The 13,613-nt window shown below is 38.2% G+C and overlaps 2 protein-coding genes across 8 annotated transcripts in view; one reads left to right on the top strand and one right to left on the bottom strand.

Moving 5' to 3' along the window:
* The window catches only part of PAQR3 (progestin and adipoQ receptor family member 3), a 27,662-nt gene extending 14,732 nt beyond the window's left edge, over window positions 1-12,930 (top strand). Inside the window, exons 5-8 of one of the 7 annotated variants that reach the window (XR_013336686.1) lie at window positions 387-477; window positions 3,679-3,827; window positions 6,393-6,486; window positions 12,148-12,930. Coding sequence is in view for 2 of the 7 variants with exons in the window: in XM_077770552.1 (XP_077626678.1) it covers window positions 387-477; window positions 3,679-3,821 (234 nt within the window). In the remaining 5 variants the exon portion in view is untranslated. The other 6 variants (XR_013336684.1, XR_013336682.1, XR_013336685.1 and 3 more) reach the window with 6 other exon arrangements.
* Window positions 7,513-13,613, bottom strand: part of BMP2K (BMP2 inducible kinase) — a 122,926-nt gene continuing 116,825 nt past the window's right edge. Inside the window, exon 16 of the mRNA XM_077770541.1 lies at window positions 7,513-13,613. Within this exon, the coding sequence (XP_077626667.1) occupies window positions 12,178-13,613 (1,436 nt within the window). The 3' untranslated portion in view covers window positions 7,513-12,177.

Raw genomic sequence — 13,613 nt, 5'->3', positions numbered from 1 at the left:
CAGATTTCATTTTTCAGCCAAACCTCTGCAATCTTTTCTAGCCTAAGTCCCTGGTTCAGTTTTTTGCTTTTTCAGCTGGTACCTCCATTCTCCATGTGCGTTCCACCCAGGCATCAATGGAATTGGGTGTCCTTAGGACCTTCAGCCATGTTCAAGCTCCAGCTCCTTTAGTACCCTAATCGTTAGGGCACTCTCTCTTCCACTCCTGTGGGCCGTTTTCTATAGGACTGAGAACAAGTTTTCTATTACTGGAGATCATCTTCAATTTAGATTTAACGGGCTTAAATTCTGCTTATGAATCCTACCTAATCTATGACTTAGATTCACAGTAAATTGGGAATTCAGTCACAGTAGGAAGATCTGTGAAAAAGTGTTTCGCTTTTCAGGACTTTGCACCCCGTGTAATTGTGATGTATGTGATTGCTCTTCTTGCTTTCCTGTTCTACATTTCCAAAGTTCCCGAACGGTACTTTCCAGGTAAGTAACTCTTTTATAGTGCTTTTTGTGACTTTATTCAAAATGTATGGTAGAGGTATATGTTTCAGAGTATCCAAAATTATTTTAATGTTATTGATTATAGAATGGCTCTCTATTGTCCAGTGTTCTCTAACTTTCAACGGGCTTCCACAGACTTCCTTTTCTCCTCTCCACGAGTTGAGTGAGGTAGATGAGGTCACCACCATTTCACATGTATGAGCTAGTGACAAAGCCGGGAGTCTCCTGACTCCCAACCACTGTTTATTTTGAGAAGTACTAATTATCAATTACCAATGACTTCTTTATATACCGACTCATTCTTAAAAAACAATTTGTATATGCAGAAATCCATAAAATAAGAAAAGAGACAGAGGAAAGTAAGACGATAATGAAAAGAAGCCAGGATTAGGACCACTTCATCATATATCTGTCATGAGGTTCTAGAAATAGATACAGATAACCAGTCTGCCTTTTACCTTCCTGGCACCCAGTAAATTATCTAAGTTAAGGGTCTTCATGTCCCCAAATATACACAAGCTAGTGGCTCTGAAGGACAGAGTTCCCTGATCCTTCAGTCCAGAGAAAAAGACCTTTGATAGAAAATAACTAAGAGGACACTGGGTAGAATGAATAATGTTCTCTAAAACATGTATTTGCTTGTTCAGGAGCGGTAGTTCTGGAGTCAGACTGCTTGGGTTCAAATCCATATCGCCCACTTACTAGCTGCATGAGCTAAATAAGTTACTTCACTTTTTCAGCTTGTTTCCTCATCTGAGCATGGAGATAATACTTTCTCTCATGGGGTTATTGTGAGGGTTACGTGCAAAAATTTACATGAACCATTTAGCAAGTTTCCTCACAAGAAGTAAGCACCCAGTACAGGTTAGCAATCGTCACTAAGATGATGCCCCTCCACCTCAGTTCTGTAAGTGAAAATGTGGTTTAGTAAGGCACAGAATGATGCAATCCAGGTGACCTTTGGCTTGAGGCAAGAATAACAGAGTAAACAGAGCAGTGATTCTTTGGTTTGGGGACCTAGAAATAGGTGTGTGGTTCACATTCAAACTGCAAACTTGTCCCTTCTTCCTCCTGGCTGAAGAATCTCTTCCACAGTGAATTGAAGATAGGATTATGGCATTTATGATGTGTGTTGGGAAGAAGAAAGGATGAGAAACCCTGGTCTAGAGAAGGAACGGATCACAGACCCTCAGGCATTCTTCTGTGCACTTGGTTTTTCACCACCGAGCTTTAAATAAGAGTGAAGTACAAAGAACCAGAGTGTAAACGTTAGGATTTAGGAACATAACCAGGACACATCCCTTAATTGAAGACCACCTTCATGCAGGGCCAGAATTTTCCTCAGAAAACAGTTATGGCAAAATACATTTCTATAGCACCTTACTAATAATTATTGTATTATTAATTTCTTCACAAGTACATGTAGAAAATTGATGAAATTTTTCTGTACTACATAATTATGGCCACAGTGTTTTTATGCCTTAAAATATTCATATCTGAAGTTCCCAGTTGCCTAACATAGGACACCTGTAAAAGGTCAAATGTTATGGAACTTCTCTTCCAGATGAGCTTGACATAAAATGTGCCCCATGTAGCTGAATGTGTGATCGAGTACAGGCATAGTGGAGAGGGGAGATATGGAGACCATGTGAGACAAAAAGTCTTTACCGATAAATTGATAGTGTCAGATGTTCATGAATGAGTGGCTTAGAAACCTTGTCTGGCTGGCCAGTCCCCATTTATGACATAAATTTACCATTTATGTAAAGAGAAACGCATGCGGGGCACCTGGGAGGCTCAGTCAGTCAGTTAAGCATCCAACTCTTGGTTTCAGCTCAGGTCATGATCTCATGGTCCATGGGTTTGAGCCCCACATCTTGCGAGTGTGGAGCCTGCTTGGGATTCTCTCTCTCTGACCCCTCCCCAACTCGCCCACCTGCTCCCTCTCCCCCTTTTTCAAAATAAATAAACTTAAAAAAAAGAGAGAGAAACATGTAGTGGTGGTGAGATGGTGGGTGAATACTGTGAAATTAAAAAAATTATACCTAAGAACTTACTTTCCGTTCAGTTAAATTTTTTAAATATAAAAATTCACAGTGGTATTTGATTGGGTCCAAAGATCACCAGAGGTGTCTGCGGACAGAATTAAGTGGATCTGCATACTTGTATTACAATGTGATCAATTTTCTTTGTAATCCTCTGTATTTTGTGTTTTTAAAAATGAGTCTAGGAGCTTCATTAAAATGTCAAAGTATTCTGTGGCACCAAAAAAAGGCTAGAAACCCCTATGGAAAGGATTGTGTACACTTAAACTTTTAAATCTACATACTGGGGCACCTGGGGGGCTCAGTCAGTTGACCATCCAACTTTGGCTTAGGTCATGACCTCAGAGTTCATGAGTTCAAGCCCCACATCAGGCTCACAGCTGTCAGCGCAGAGCCTGCTTCACGTCCTCAGTCCCCCTCTCTCCACAACCCCCACCCTGCCCAGCTTGCACTCTCTCAAAAATAAACATTTAAATAAATAAAATAAAATCTACATACTATACTATTACTCTTGATAAGACAGGTAAGGTCAGAGAATATTTATATTACATGACCATAGAAGCACCATGAGTAAGAAAAAGTTATTTACATATAAATTTTTATAACTCTGTATTTTATTTTGGTATGTTTCAAGAAACTTCCCATATGCCAGTTAATTAATCTCCTTGGAATTTAAACTTTGAAGCACAAAGAGAAACAGTTTTAAGTTGTATTAGAACTAATCAACCTTACTTAATGGAGCTATTACTAATTACATTTTAAAAATTAACCCTTGATATATATACATATATATCCAGATATATAAGACATTGGAAACAAAAGGTTAAATTCCTGAAATTAACCAAATTAGATTTTTTTTAATAGTTTATTGTCAAGTTAGTTTCCTTATAACCAAATTAGATTTTGAAAGCACACTTGGAATAGTATTTCCAAAATTCACCAATGTCCTTAAATTAGACCAAAATAGGAGTTCATCGTTTTTAAAAACACATCTGGGTTTGAATTACTCTCCAGGTGCTCTGAGATGGCCAAAATATTTTTGTCGCTAAGCCGTATGTCCAAGGCTAGACATAGGAATATATTCTTACTCTAATATCAAAATATCATAATATTCTTTTTCCTCTTCCTTCCCTTCTAGGACAACTAAACTACCTCGGATCAAGCCACCAAATATGGCATATCCTTGCAGTAGTGATGTTATATTGGTGGCATCAGTCAACAGTGTATGTCATGCAGTACAGACATAGCAAGCCTTGCCCTGACTATGTTTCACATTTGTGAATTCAGGTATGGCCACCTGCTGTATTCAGTTATTAAGCAATATGTAATGGGGAGTTGTATACCCCACTGTTTCTAAGATTCACATTAGTTTTTCCTTTTTCTTCCTGTTTAATATACCATGAGTAATACTTTATAAAAATGGAAAAATATACTTGGGGATCTGTAATAATAACTGCTTTATGTCCCTTAAGACTACTAACTTGCTGCTTGTACAGAAAGTGAATATTAGTTGGCATTTGTAAGAAACATCTGAATAACCATGAATGTGAAACCAGTATAGAAATAGTGTTTGTTTTACTTAACACCAGCTTAATTTGCTTAGGAAGGGCCCACCTCCATTATAAAATGGAGTCATCCTGTGTGATTACTTTAATAGAAGATATTTACAGTAGTTGATCAAGTTTTAAGTGCCTAATCAAGGCGAAGGTTGCAATAGCTTATGCTTAAAGCTAGGAGAGTGGTTTTGAATATTCACTGGCCTTTAAATATATGGTTTGTGAGAAACTGGCCCTTAAGATATGATTTCCTTTAGCTATAGTCTCTCTTCTTAGGAACATTGTATTTTTTGGTTTGCTAGAATAAAAACTTTAATCCTTTCCTTCTTTGAGAGAGGCTTTGAGAAGAAGAAAAGAACTTGCATAAGAATCACATTAAGAACTGATTATATGATCAGGCAACAAAGTCTGTGGTCTAATAACCAAGACATTAGCATATAAGTTTTTAATTTCAAAGAATATTATTTAGGTACATATAATAATTGCACTCTTGCCAATGGATTACAGGTTTTTGGCTCCAAAATTCCTATAGCAGAATTTCACCTCTCTGAATTTGTAGTCCTAAATTCTGTGATGGATGGGGGTTCCCAATTATATGGGTGCTACTTTCAAGGCCACAGAATCCAGATGGCCCAGTCTTGACCCTGAAATGAACCTTAAGCCTTAGAACAAAGTCATGCTGATGCCCCCATTTGATGACAAGATTGTTCACCTGTGTTCTAGTCTTTCCCTGTTTATGCACGTGTTGGCATTTTATTGACAACTCACAGTACTGATAAGACTATCTAATATTTGAGCCTGAAACATCAAGTTTATTTATTATATATACCTAAAAAATAGATCTCATTGCTCTAGCATACACCACTTTTCTTGTCCTTTGGTCTGTCCCTTAAAGCAGTCACACACAAAAATATGTTGTTCACTGGAACATAAATTATTATTCAAGCTTCTTAATGGGTTGACAGGAGTTGCTTTGAATACTGGTGTATCTTCAGAACATTGGAATTACCAAATATCAGGAGAAGTGCTGATTGATGGTCATGCTTATTTCCACATTGACATTTCTACATCTGGTATTAGGAATGTTACTTTAACGTGCCTCAGTTTATGCCTCTGTAAAATTTTGTATTTGTTTTCAGTGTAGTGTTATTGCAATATAAATTCCCCATGCTAGTATCTCAGCAAGGAGAATCTCCCCAGTAGACTAAGGGCGTGCTATTGTACCATGATAATGATGGGACACACTGCTTTGAAACTGGCTGCTTTCTCGCCACAGATTTAGTCTCTGTGCGAAGTGAAAGAGGACTTTGGTGTAATGAGAATGGGGTGTATTTTCCCTAAAACATCTCTTATGGGTTTACATGATACTGGTTTTAAATAGATATTTTGTCATTTTAGCCAAACGAAATACACGGAATAGTTATACTTAAAGAGTCTAGTTATTTTAGGCCTAATACCACTTTTCCTATGAAGTCTTCTCAAAATATTTCTGGTTTTTTGTTACAGTGTATGAATTTAATCCTTGCCATCTGAATTCATGGGTAAAAAGATACTTGTTTTTTTTGTTGTTGTTTTGTGTTTGGGTTTTTGTTTTTTCATTTAAAAGGCATACAGGTCTGACTGTAGGGAGAAGTATACCATGTAAACCTTTCATCTTTTTATGAAAATGTTAAATACTGTAAGAAAGCTATCCTCTTTTTCATCTTTTCTATGATAGATTTATTATAAAGTAGGGAATGAATGAATGTGGATTGCTGTCAACTATAAAAACTTCTGTATGTCAGCATTTATTGACCACCTACTGTGTGCATATCACTACTGGCAAAATTTTTAAGACATTGTCAACATTAAAGAATAACTATTTAAAAATTGCCTCCAAATCTGAGCCTTGTAATAATGTATATTTAAGTTATTTTTGTTTTTATAGATTAAAGTAAGATTAAAAGTACGCGATTCAGCTACCGTACTAAAAGGCTGGTTTTAATTTTACAATGTGTGAGCTATAAAAGCTCTTTATCTATCTATCTACAGACTTTACATTTTAAAATTGTCCATGGCTGTTTTAAACTGTCCATAGTGATTTATAAGGTTGTAGTTAACTAATTTGAGGCAGTTATCTTTCGATAGAAAGCCATTTTCAAAAGATAGTGCTTGTCTTTTTGGTTATGACACTGAGTGCAATTCGGTAAGCTGCATGGCAAAATATGTATTATGTAAATAAACTGGGTTTACTAAATATATTAAGTGCTGCTTGTCATTCTTTATAATACGTAACAGCTTCAAAATCATATTTTAGAATCAGGAATGAAGAATTCAGGGACTGTCACATCTTATGGCATCCCACGTGGACAAAGTAACCGATTTGAAGATTGTGACTGACTGGCATAAAGGTGTGCAACTCCAGTTGGCAGGTACCTACCTGGAGATATCTTTGCCCTGTACTAAACGTCAAGGGGCAAAAGTCTACACTTCTGGACCCCTGCCAGTTGCTGAGCTGAGTAGGTCTGTATCCACCTGAAGTCATCATTCTGGGTAATCCTGTCCCTGCCACAGTGTGTTGAAGAATCAGCTCAGCCACCAGGGGAGGGACGCAAGTGTCTTTTACCTGCATTATCAGTTACTATGTTTGTTTATATTAAACAGAGGTACAGATGCTACTGGATACCAAAGTCCCCTGAAATTCCACACCAGACTTCCTGAGGAGGTAGTGAGATAATGAGCCAAAACTACAATTACCTTTAAGGAAACATTTTCACGAGGGAGAGGTAACAGCATTAGGGGTCTCTTGTGAAAAGTGAAAATTCCATCCATAGAGGGCAGGAATGTTAGCCACCAAAGCCCTAGTCCTGCTTTATATGTCTGGGATCAAAAACACTACAGAACATCATGTCATTTCAATAGTGCCAATCACCTGAAGCAAAAGCGAACTATTTTTAAATGTGCAATATAAAACTCATGCCCTCAATATGAGAATAATTAACTATCTCTTACACATGATTACAGAGCTGGACTTCCTTAAAAAGGGATGAGCTCTTCAAAATAAACAGCTCTAATCGCAGCACAGACTTTTCTCTAAAGAAGTTAGCTACAATAGAATTTGAACAGTGGTATAATCCACGCTTTGTGCAACTTATTAAAAAGACACAAAGCCCTTATTTTTGCATGTAACTTGAGATAAATATTACTACGCCAGAAAAAGCTCATAATAAAATGAATAAAATGATTTTTTCCACAAGCCACCAGTCTAAAGACTCTGGAGTAATATGTAAGGTAATGTGATCTTGACACCAAACTTAGTCCACCCACCCAATAGATAGGTTTTCTCTTCAACACGCCAAAGCCTCTTTTCTGACATAATCAAGGATTACAGTATTTTATTTAAACAAATACTTTTTAAGTTCAATAGGTTACCAGTTTCTAAGGAGCTTAAGTAAATTATACATAATGTAAAAGCAATGTCAGACATTCAAAAGGTACTTCAAAGTCATGTTTTTGCCTTACCTTCATTATTATAATTATCAGTAATTGTAATGCCTGAACAGATTGTGCTATGAGGTGTTTTTGCTGCAAAAATGCTAGGGCACACAGGTTTTCTTACTTAAACCCTACACTGTGAGCTTTACCCTAAGAACTGAGATCTAATCCTTTTCCTTTTTCTATTCCACTAGCTGGAGCATAATAGGTGCTTAATGTCTGCAGTGTGAATAAAAGAACTGAATAGAAGTTTACATCCAAAACATTTATGACAAACAATGAAAAAGTCCAAAGTCACTAATTATAAAGAATATGCAATCCATTTGGGATTTATTGCATTTAAAGAAAGCAGATTATTAAAACAATAGGTATGATAAATACAGTAAGAAAATAATTTTAAATTTCAAACAAAACAGTGAATGAGGGACAGAACTCAGTCAATAAGAATAAGCAATGTAAAGGCAACAAAGTAGTAAAATCAGTTAGTGCTTAATTAGGTGTAGAAAAGAAAAAAAAGCACTGATTCTCAGTTTCCCAGCTGTATCTGAGGATTGAAGTTACTTTAGAAAGTATGTTTTGTAACAATTAGAAATATAATAAACACATAAATCAGGTTTATTAAAAGTTAAAGTTATTTGCTTAGTGGTACATCAAAGGCTTCAGAAAATTCAAGTTTAACAAAAAATGGAAGTGTAATCAAAGAAAGTGCACTTAAAGCTGTTTGCCAGCAATTTAAAAAGTAGCTTACTATTACTATACCGCTTACTATCGGATGACCTTTCCATCACAATTCCATCACAAAAAGAACGTAGTAATAAAAACAATTCTTTCAAAAGTAGCACAATAGAGTTTTAAATTTAAAAAAAACCCAATGATGACCCTTTGCATTTTCATCTGCCTACCTCATTGTTTTAGTGGCTTTTGTAAAAAACCTCCCTAGGAGTGAATGTTCTTTTAGTAATGATTGTGGTTGCAATTCCATTTAAAATGAGAAATTCACATTAACTCCACAGCAGAGAGATGTGACATGTGCATGCATGTGTGTTTTATATATTTTTCTCAATATATAAACACCCCCGTGTATAAAAGTTTTCAAACATTTGTTATTCTCACAGTAGATATGTCAGCTCATTCTCACAGTAGATCTGTCAGTTCAGTATCAGACCTAAAAATGAGTCATTTTGCTGAAAGGAAGAAAAAGTGTACTGCACATTCTACACATAGTAAGACAAATGTACCCAAACTGCTCAGAACTTAGTGATATTAATACCTGTGTACCTTCTAGCAGTGCTTAAATGAAGTACCCAAACCCAAGATAAATGGAGCGGAGTGGCCAAATGGTGAGGCAACTGCTCTGCCTGATGGGCAGCGGAGCAGCAGAGCGGGCTCCCCCGACTGTTTTCCGCCAGCAGTACGTGGACAATCTGTCACTGCTCAACAGTAACCAGGGTGGGATCAAAAGGTGTGTCTATCTACAATTCCAAATAATGTCGTTACTGTGCCCAAATAGACAAACACACACACGCGCGCGCGGGAGCGCAGGGATGGTCAGTGGGAAAATTACACAATTTCCCAACTGATACTTCTGAATAACTACTCTAGTCAGTCAAATTCTCACCCAGCCTATATATAGCCTTTCCTCCTCCAGCTAATACACCAAGCAACTTCTGTGTCTCAACAGATACATTCTTCAATGCCATAAAAGCTGATCTTTTTAACACTAACATTGTGCTGAAGTGTTACTAAAATAAGCAAATGGTCCACTTTTAAAATGATTATTCAAAATCAACAAGCATTATTAAAGCTGTTAGGACAGAAATAACTTTGGCCTCAGATTTTTGCTAGCTTCACAATTTACTTCCCTTAGTGATGTTCAAGTATTACAGGTTTAGTTATGACTACTTTACATACAAAAGAAGCACAGAAGACACCTGATTAATAACAGGAAAATAATTTCAACTTTCCTTCCTTAAACAAGAATGGGACCATCCCATAATCGACCCAAACTTTTACTGAACGCCGTGTCCCAAGTATGTGTTAGGCTCTTTCACATACATCGGGAGCTCCCTTCGCAGAATTCTCATAAGGGAATTACCTGGGCATCGCTACATGGAGTGACCTATATCCTAACAGTAGTGGGCAGACATGATGGAAAAATGGAAAGCAGCCCTAATCCTGTACTCCTTGGGAAAATGCCTTTACTTCGGCACAAAGGAATCTCCTCATTTCTATCTATTCCATTGGGTCCCCTATTGAATCCTATTGTCTCCTCTGAGCTGTAATTTCAAAAGAGGAAAGTCACTGGGCTGTGATATAATAAACATACGAATGGAAATATTTTAACAATGTCAAAATTGTTTCCTTACAACTTATCCATCTTTATAAGCCCAAAGTGTCTGCATCAGTGTCCAGATCACTTAAAATTATTCAGTGTATTAAAAAGCAAGTGTAAGCAAGGCCTCGGTACCAGACAGAAGTATTTCATGTTTACATGCCAAGGAGACCACATTAATCCATCCATTACCCTTTTTAAATTATCAAACTCATTATGAGGCCTAGCAGAGACCAAGACCAAAGACTAAAATAGTCAAAGAAGCATACTGTGTAGACATCAACCAACAAATTTTCATTAAAAAAATTCTTCTGTTTGATACAAACCGACTGTAGTTCATGAATTTACTACGTGTAATCACCAACTCTTCACTTTTAATAGAAAGTATCACTTGAGTCTACTTTGTAAAGTTTTGAAAAACATCTACTTGAGCATCTGCATTAGCAGTATTAATCAACCTGAGAATCAGGGAAAAAAAAAAAAGGTGCAAACATAATATTTGCCTTTGGCACAAGGACAAGTAATTGGTGCAGTTGGGGCTCTGAAAATACAACTCTTAAGCAGTAATATAATGCTTGGTCTGCCTCTGCTACATGGAGATTCACATATTGCTTCCCTGTTTGTCCACCAATTTGTATCTGATTAAAAAGAGAATAAAAAACGAATATATAGTTTACTTATATACTTTGCTTCTTTCCAAGTTTAGAACTGTGAAAACAGGCAAATAGCTCATCCCATTTGGGGGTACTATAATTAAGAGATTCTAATAAGATTACTCAAAAAACATACTTTAACTGCGTTCAGAGAAAGCTCATTTAAAATATAGCAATCAAGAACAGTGCCAGTTAATAAGAGTTTCCACCCCTTTTTGTAAATAGCTTTAACAGTTCTAGAAACTTGTAAATGTTGATAGGGAAGGGCAGTTCATTATAACTTAAAATAGCTGGAGACACAGGAAGCACAGGTACTGTATTCACAGTAAATCATATACTAATTTCTATCTTCTTAAACAATTTCTATAAAACTCAAGTTTCTAATTAGGATTTGTGGTTTAAAAAAAAAAAAAAAAAAGGCAATTTGGTAGCTGGGCTCTTTTCACCAGAGACGCGTCAACCAGCAGCACTGAGTTGCTAGTTCCTCCTCATCTAATACCTCCTAGCCATTTTAAGATCTCGTGTACTAGTGCAGAGGTACTTGCGGCAGGATGCGGGAGTCCCGCCTATAAGGCTTCATGGGTTTCACTGTTCCGTGCACTTCATTAAAACTACTCCACCCTCCCAACCTAACTAGAAAATTGTTGCTTACGACTTGGGGGATATTTGGTGAAGGTGGTAATTTAATAAAGTACATTATTAAATCCAACATGGTTTTACGCTGTAAACGTCTTAAAAATTCAGGCTTTCAGCTACATAATTTTTTCCTCAAGTAAAATTTCTCTACAACCCTTATCTTCACTCCCCATTTTTCTAACAATCTGCTTTATTAGGGACATGACAGTAAAAGTTTTGAACAAGAAGCCATTCAAAACAATATCAAATGTTCTTGAAGTCATTTTTTTCTCTCTTCTGTATCATTTTCTTTTACATTTTCCACACATCAGCTATTTCTCTTTAGTCTGTGTTCTAGGCTTCTGTGTAGATACTCCATTATTAATGGCACTTGTTTTTTAAAAGAAACAGTTTTAGGCACAACAGTCAGTTACTTCTGGCTCTGCTCTTTGAGAAAGGTGTAAGGACTGAAATTTCTGCTCTCTCCAGATAATAACGTTCCAATTCTTTAGGAGAACCAGAGTTTGTTTTTACTGTGTGGAAATTAGAAGAGACCTTTAAAAAAATCCACAAACGCAATGTATATATATACAAATAACCTTAGTTGTAAATGCTGGATCCTGACATGAGCCTGGGGTATGAACACACAAGTGACATCCTGTTATAAAAATAATGCCACCGCTTTCCAGTCCCTTTTAAGTGGCTACACAACTGGACAGGTGGCACGTTCTTCCCCTGGATGTCTGTGCAGTCACGTCTGGTGGCCGAAACCTGGGGCAGAGCTTAACAATTGAGCTCCCTTTTCTCCTGCATGGAAGAGACGGCAAGTCACTACCCTGTGGAGATGCTTCCTTTTTCTATTTGGTTTATTTAAAAATCACCTACTCTGATTGACCTGTAAGAATGCATGATATAAAGAGCTATACAAATAAATTTTCTTTCAAATTCATAAAACTATTCATACTTTTTTGAAACAGGAGTTAACGCCAAAAGTCCACCGGAAGTATCTACTGTTTAGAAGGAAATGGAGCAGCACCAAAGGGGTCTAATTCAACTGACTGGGACTGCTGGGACTGATGTGAAGTGACGCTCTGCACCACAAGTTCTGTAAAGGGCACGGCACCAAAATCATCCATTTTCAACGTGTCTGCACTGTGGAATGAGCCATGCAGGGAACTTGGTCGTGGCCGCCCGGGCAGGATGGGGTTGTGATCAGCACGGATGTCACTCAGGCCCTGATGTGGAGGGTGCCATGGCAGGTCTGGAGGATGGAAGGGTTTGGCACCAAAGGGGTCCAGCAGACTCTCCTCGGGTTGCAGGCCGTTCCCTCTGTCTTTCCCGTCGGTCAGTGCAACACTAATGTTCTCCTTGGAGTCCGAGATGGTTAAAAATTCACTGCTGCTTTGAGAGTCTCGGCGGCCCACCTTTTTGTGCCTGCGAGCCCTCTCTGGAGTGCGGTAAGTAGGCTTCACAGTCTTCTTTGTGCTGGTGGGTGTGCCATGATGCCGCTTCCCGTTGCTTTTGGACAGATCCGGCTTTGTGCGCCTTTGGCGAGAAGACAGTTTCTGAAAGCTACGCTGTTTGACTTTCTGCTGCTGACTCCCAGTTATCTCCTCAAAGGGCACAAGCCCAAAAAGGTCCTCACTGCTGTCACTTTTACTTGTTGATGCGGGAAAGGGCTGAAATGGAGTGGAGCCAAATATATCTACACTTTTGGGGCAAGAAGGGAGAGCATGTGCCTCAGGCCCCACGGCACGGCAGTCTTGTCCACTGACCTTCTTGCTAAAGGGTGCCTTTGTGAATACGTCAAATTCCTCCTGCTCTAGACCCACAGTAGGACAGAAGGTCTGCTGACAGAAGTTCTTTTCATTCTCTCCTCGCTGAGGCTGCTGAGGACGCACCGCGAAGAAGGGGACGGCACCAAATACGTCAAATTCCAGGTTGGGAGCCTCCACTCCAACATCAGAGGGCAATCGGGTTGGGGTGAGAAGTGTGTTGGTAGGATCCAGCGCTGGTCCACTGCCAGATTTGTCTCTGTAGACAGGGCTCACGTCACTGTACTGTACTTTGGCCTGCTCATAATCAGAATCGGAGCTATGCTTCTCTTCGTCCTCATCTTCAGAATCCATGAGGAGAGGCCTGTGGCCCAGATTTTCCGGCTCAGTATCATCATCATTAAACTCTCCTTGCTCTCCCTGAAGAACTTCCTCATCCTCTTGTTCCTCCTCTTCACTGCTCTTAGGAGAGGGAGGATCTGATTCAAAATCACTTTCAGACTCATCATTCCGCTTTTGCACTTGACCCTGTACTGCTGAATTCTCTGAGGTTTTCTTTCCAGTCCGGTGATCTTTAGATACTGGACTTGCTTTCCTATTCTTGATAGGGTTTGCAGAATTATTTTCTTGATTCGTGGGTGAATGTTCAGTTTTCTTTTCCGGAGAAC

Source organism: Crocuta crocuta, unplaced genomic scaffold (genome assembly GCF_008692635.1).
Source record: "Crocuta crocuta isolate KB4526 unplaced genomic scaffold, BGI_CrCroc_1.0 scaffold236, whole genome shotgun sequence".
NCBI lineage: Eukaryota > Metazoa > Chordata > Mammalia > Carnivora > Hyaenidae > Crocuta > Crocuta crocuta.
This window is presented reverse-complemented; position numbering and strand designations above follow the sequence as displayed.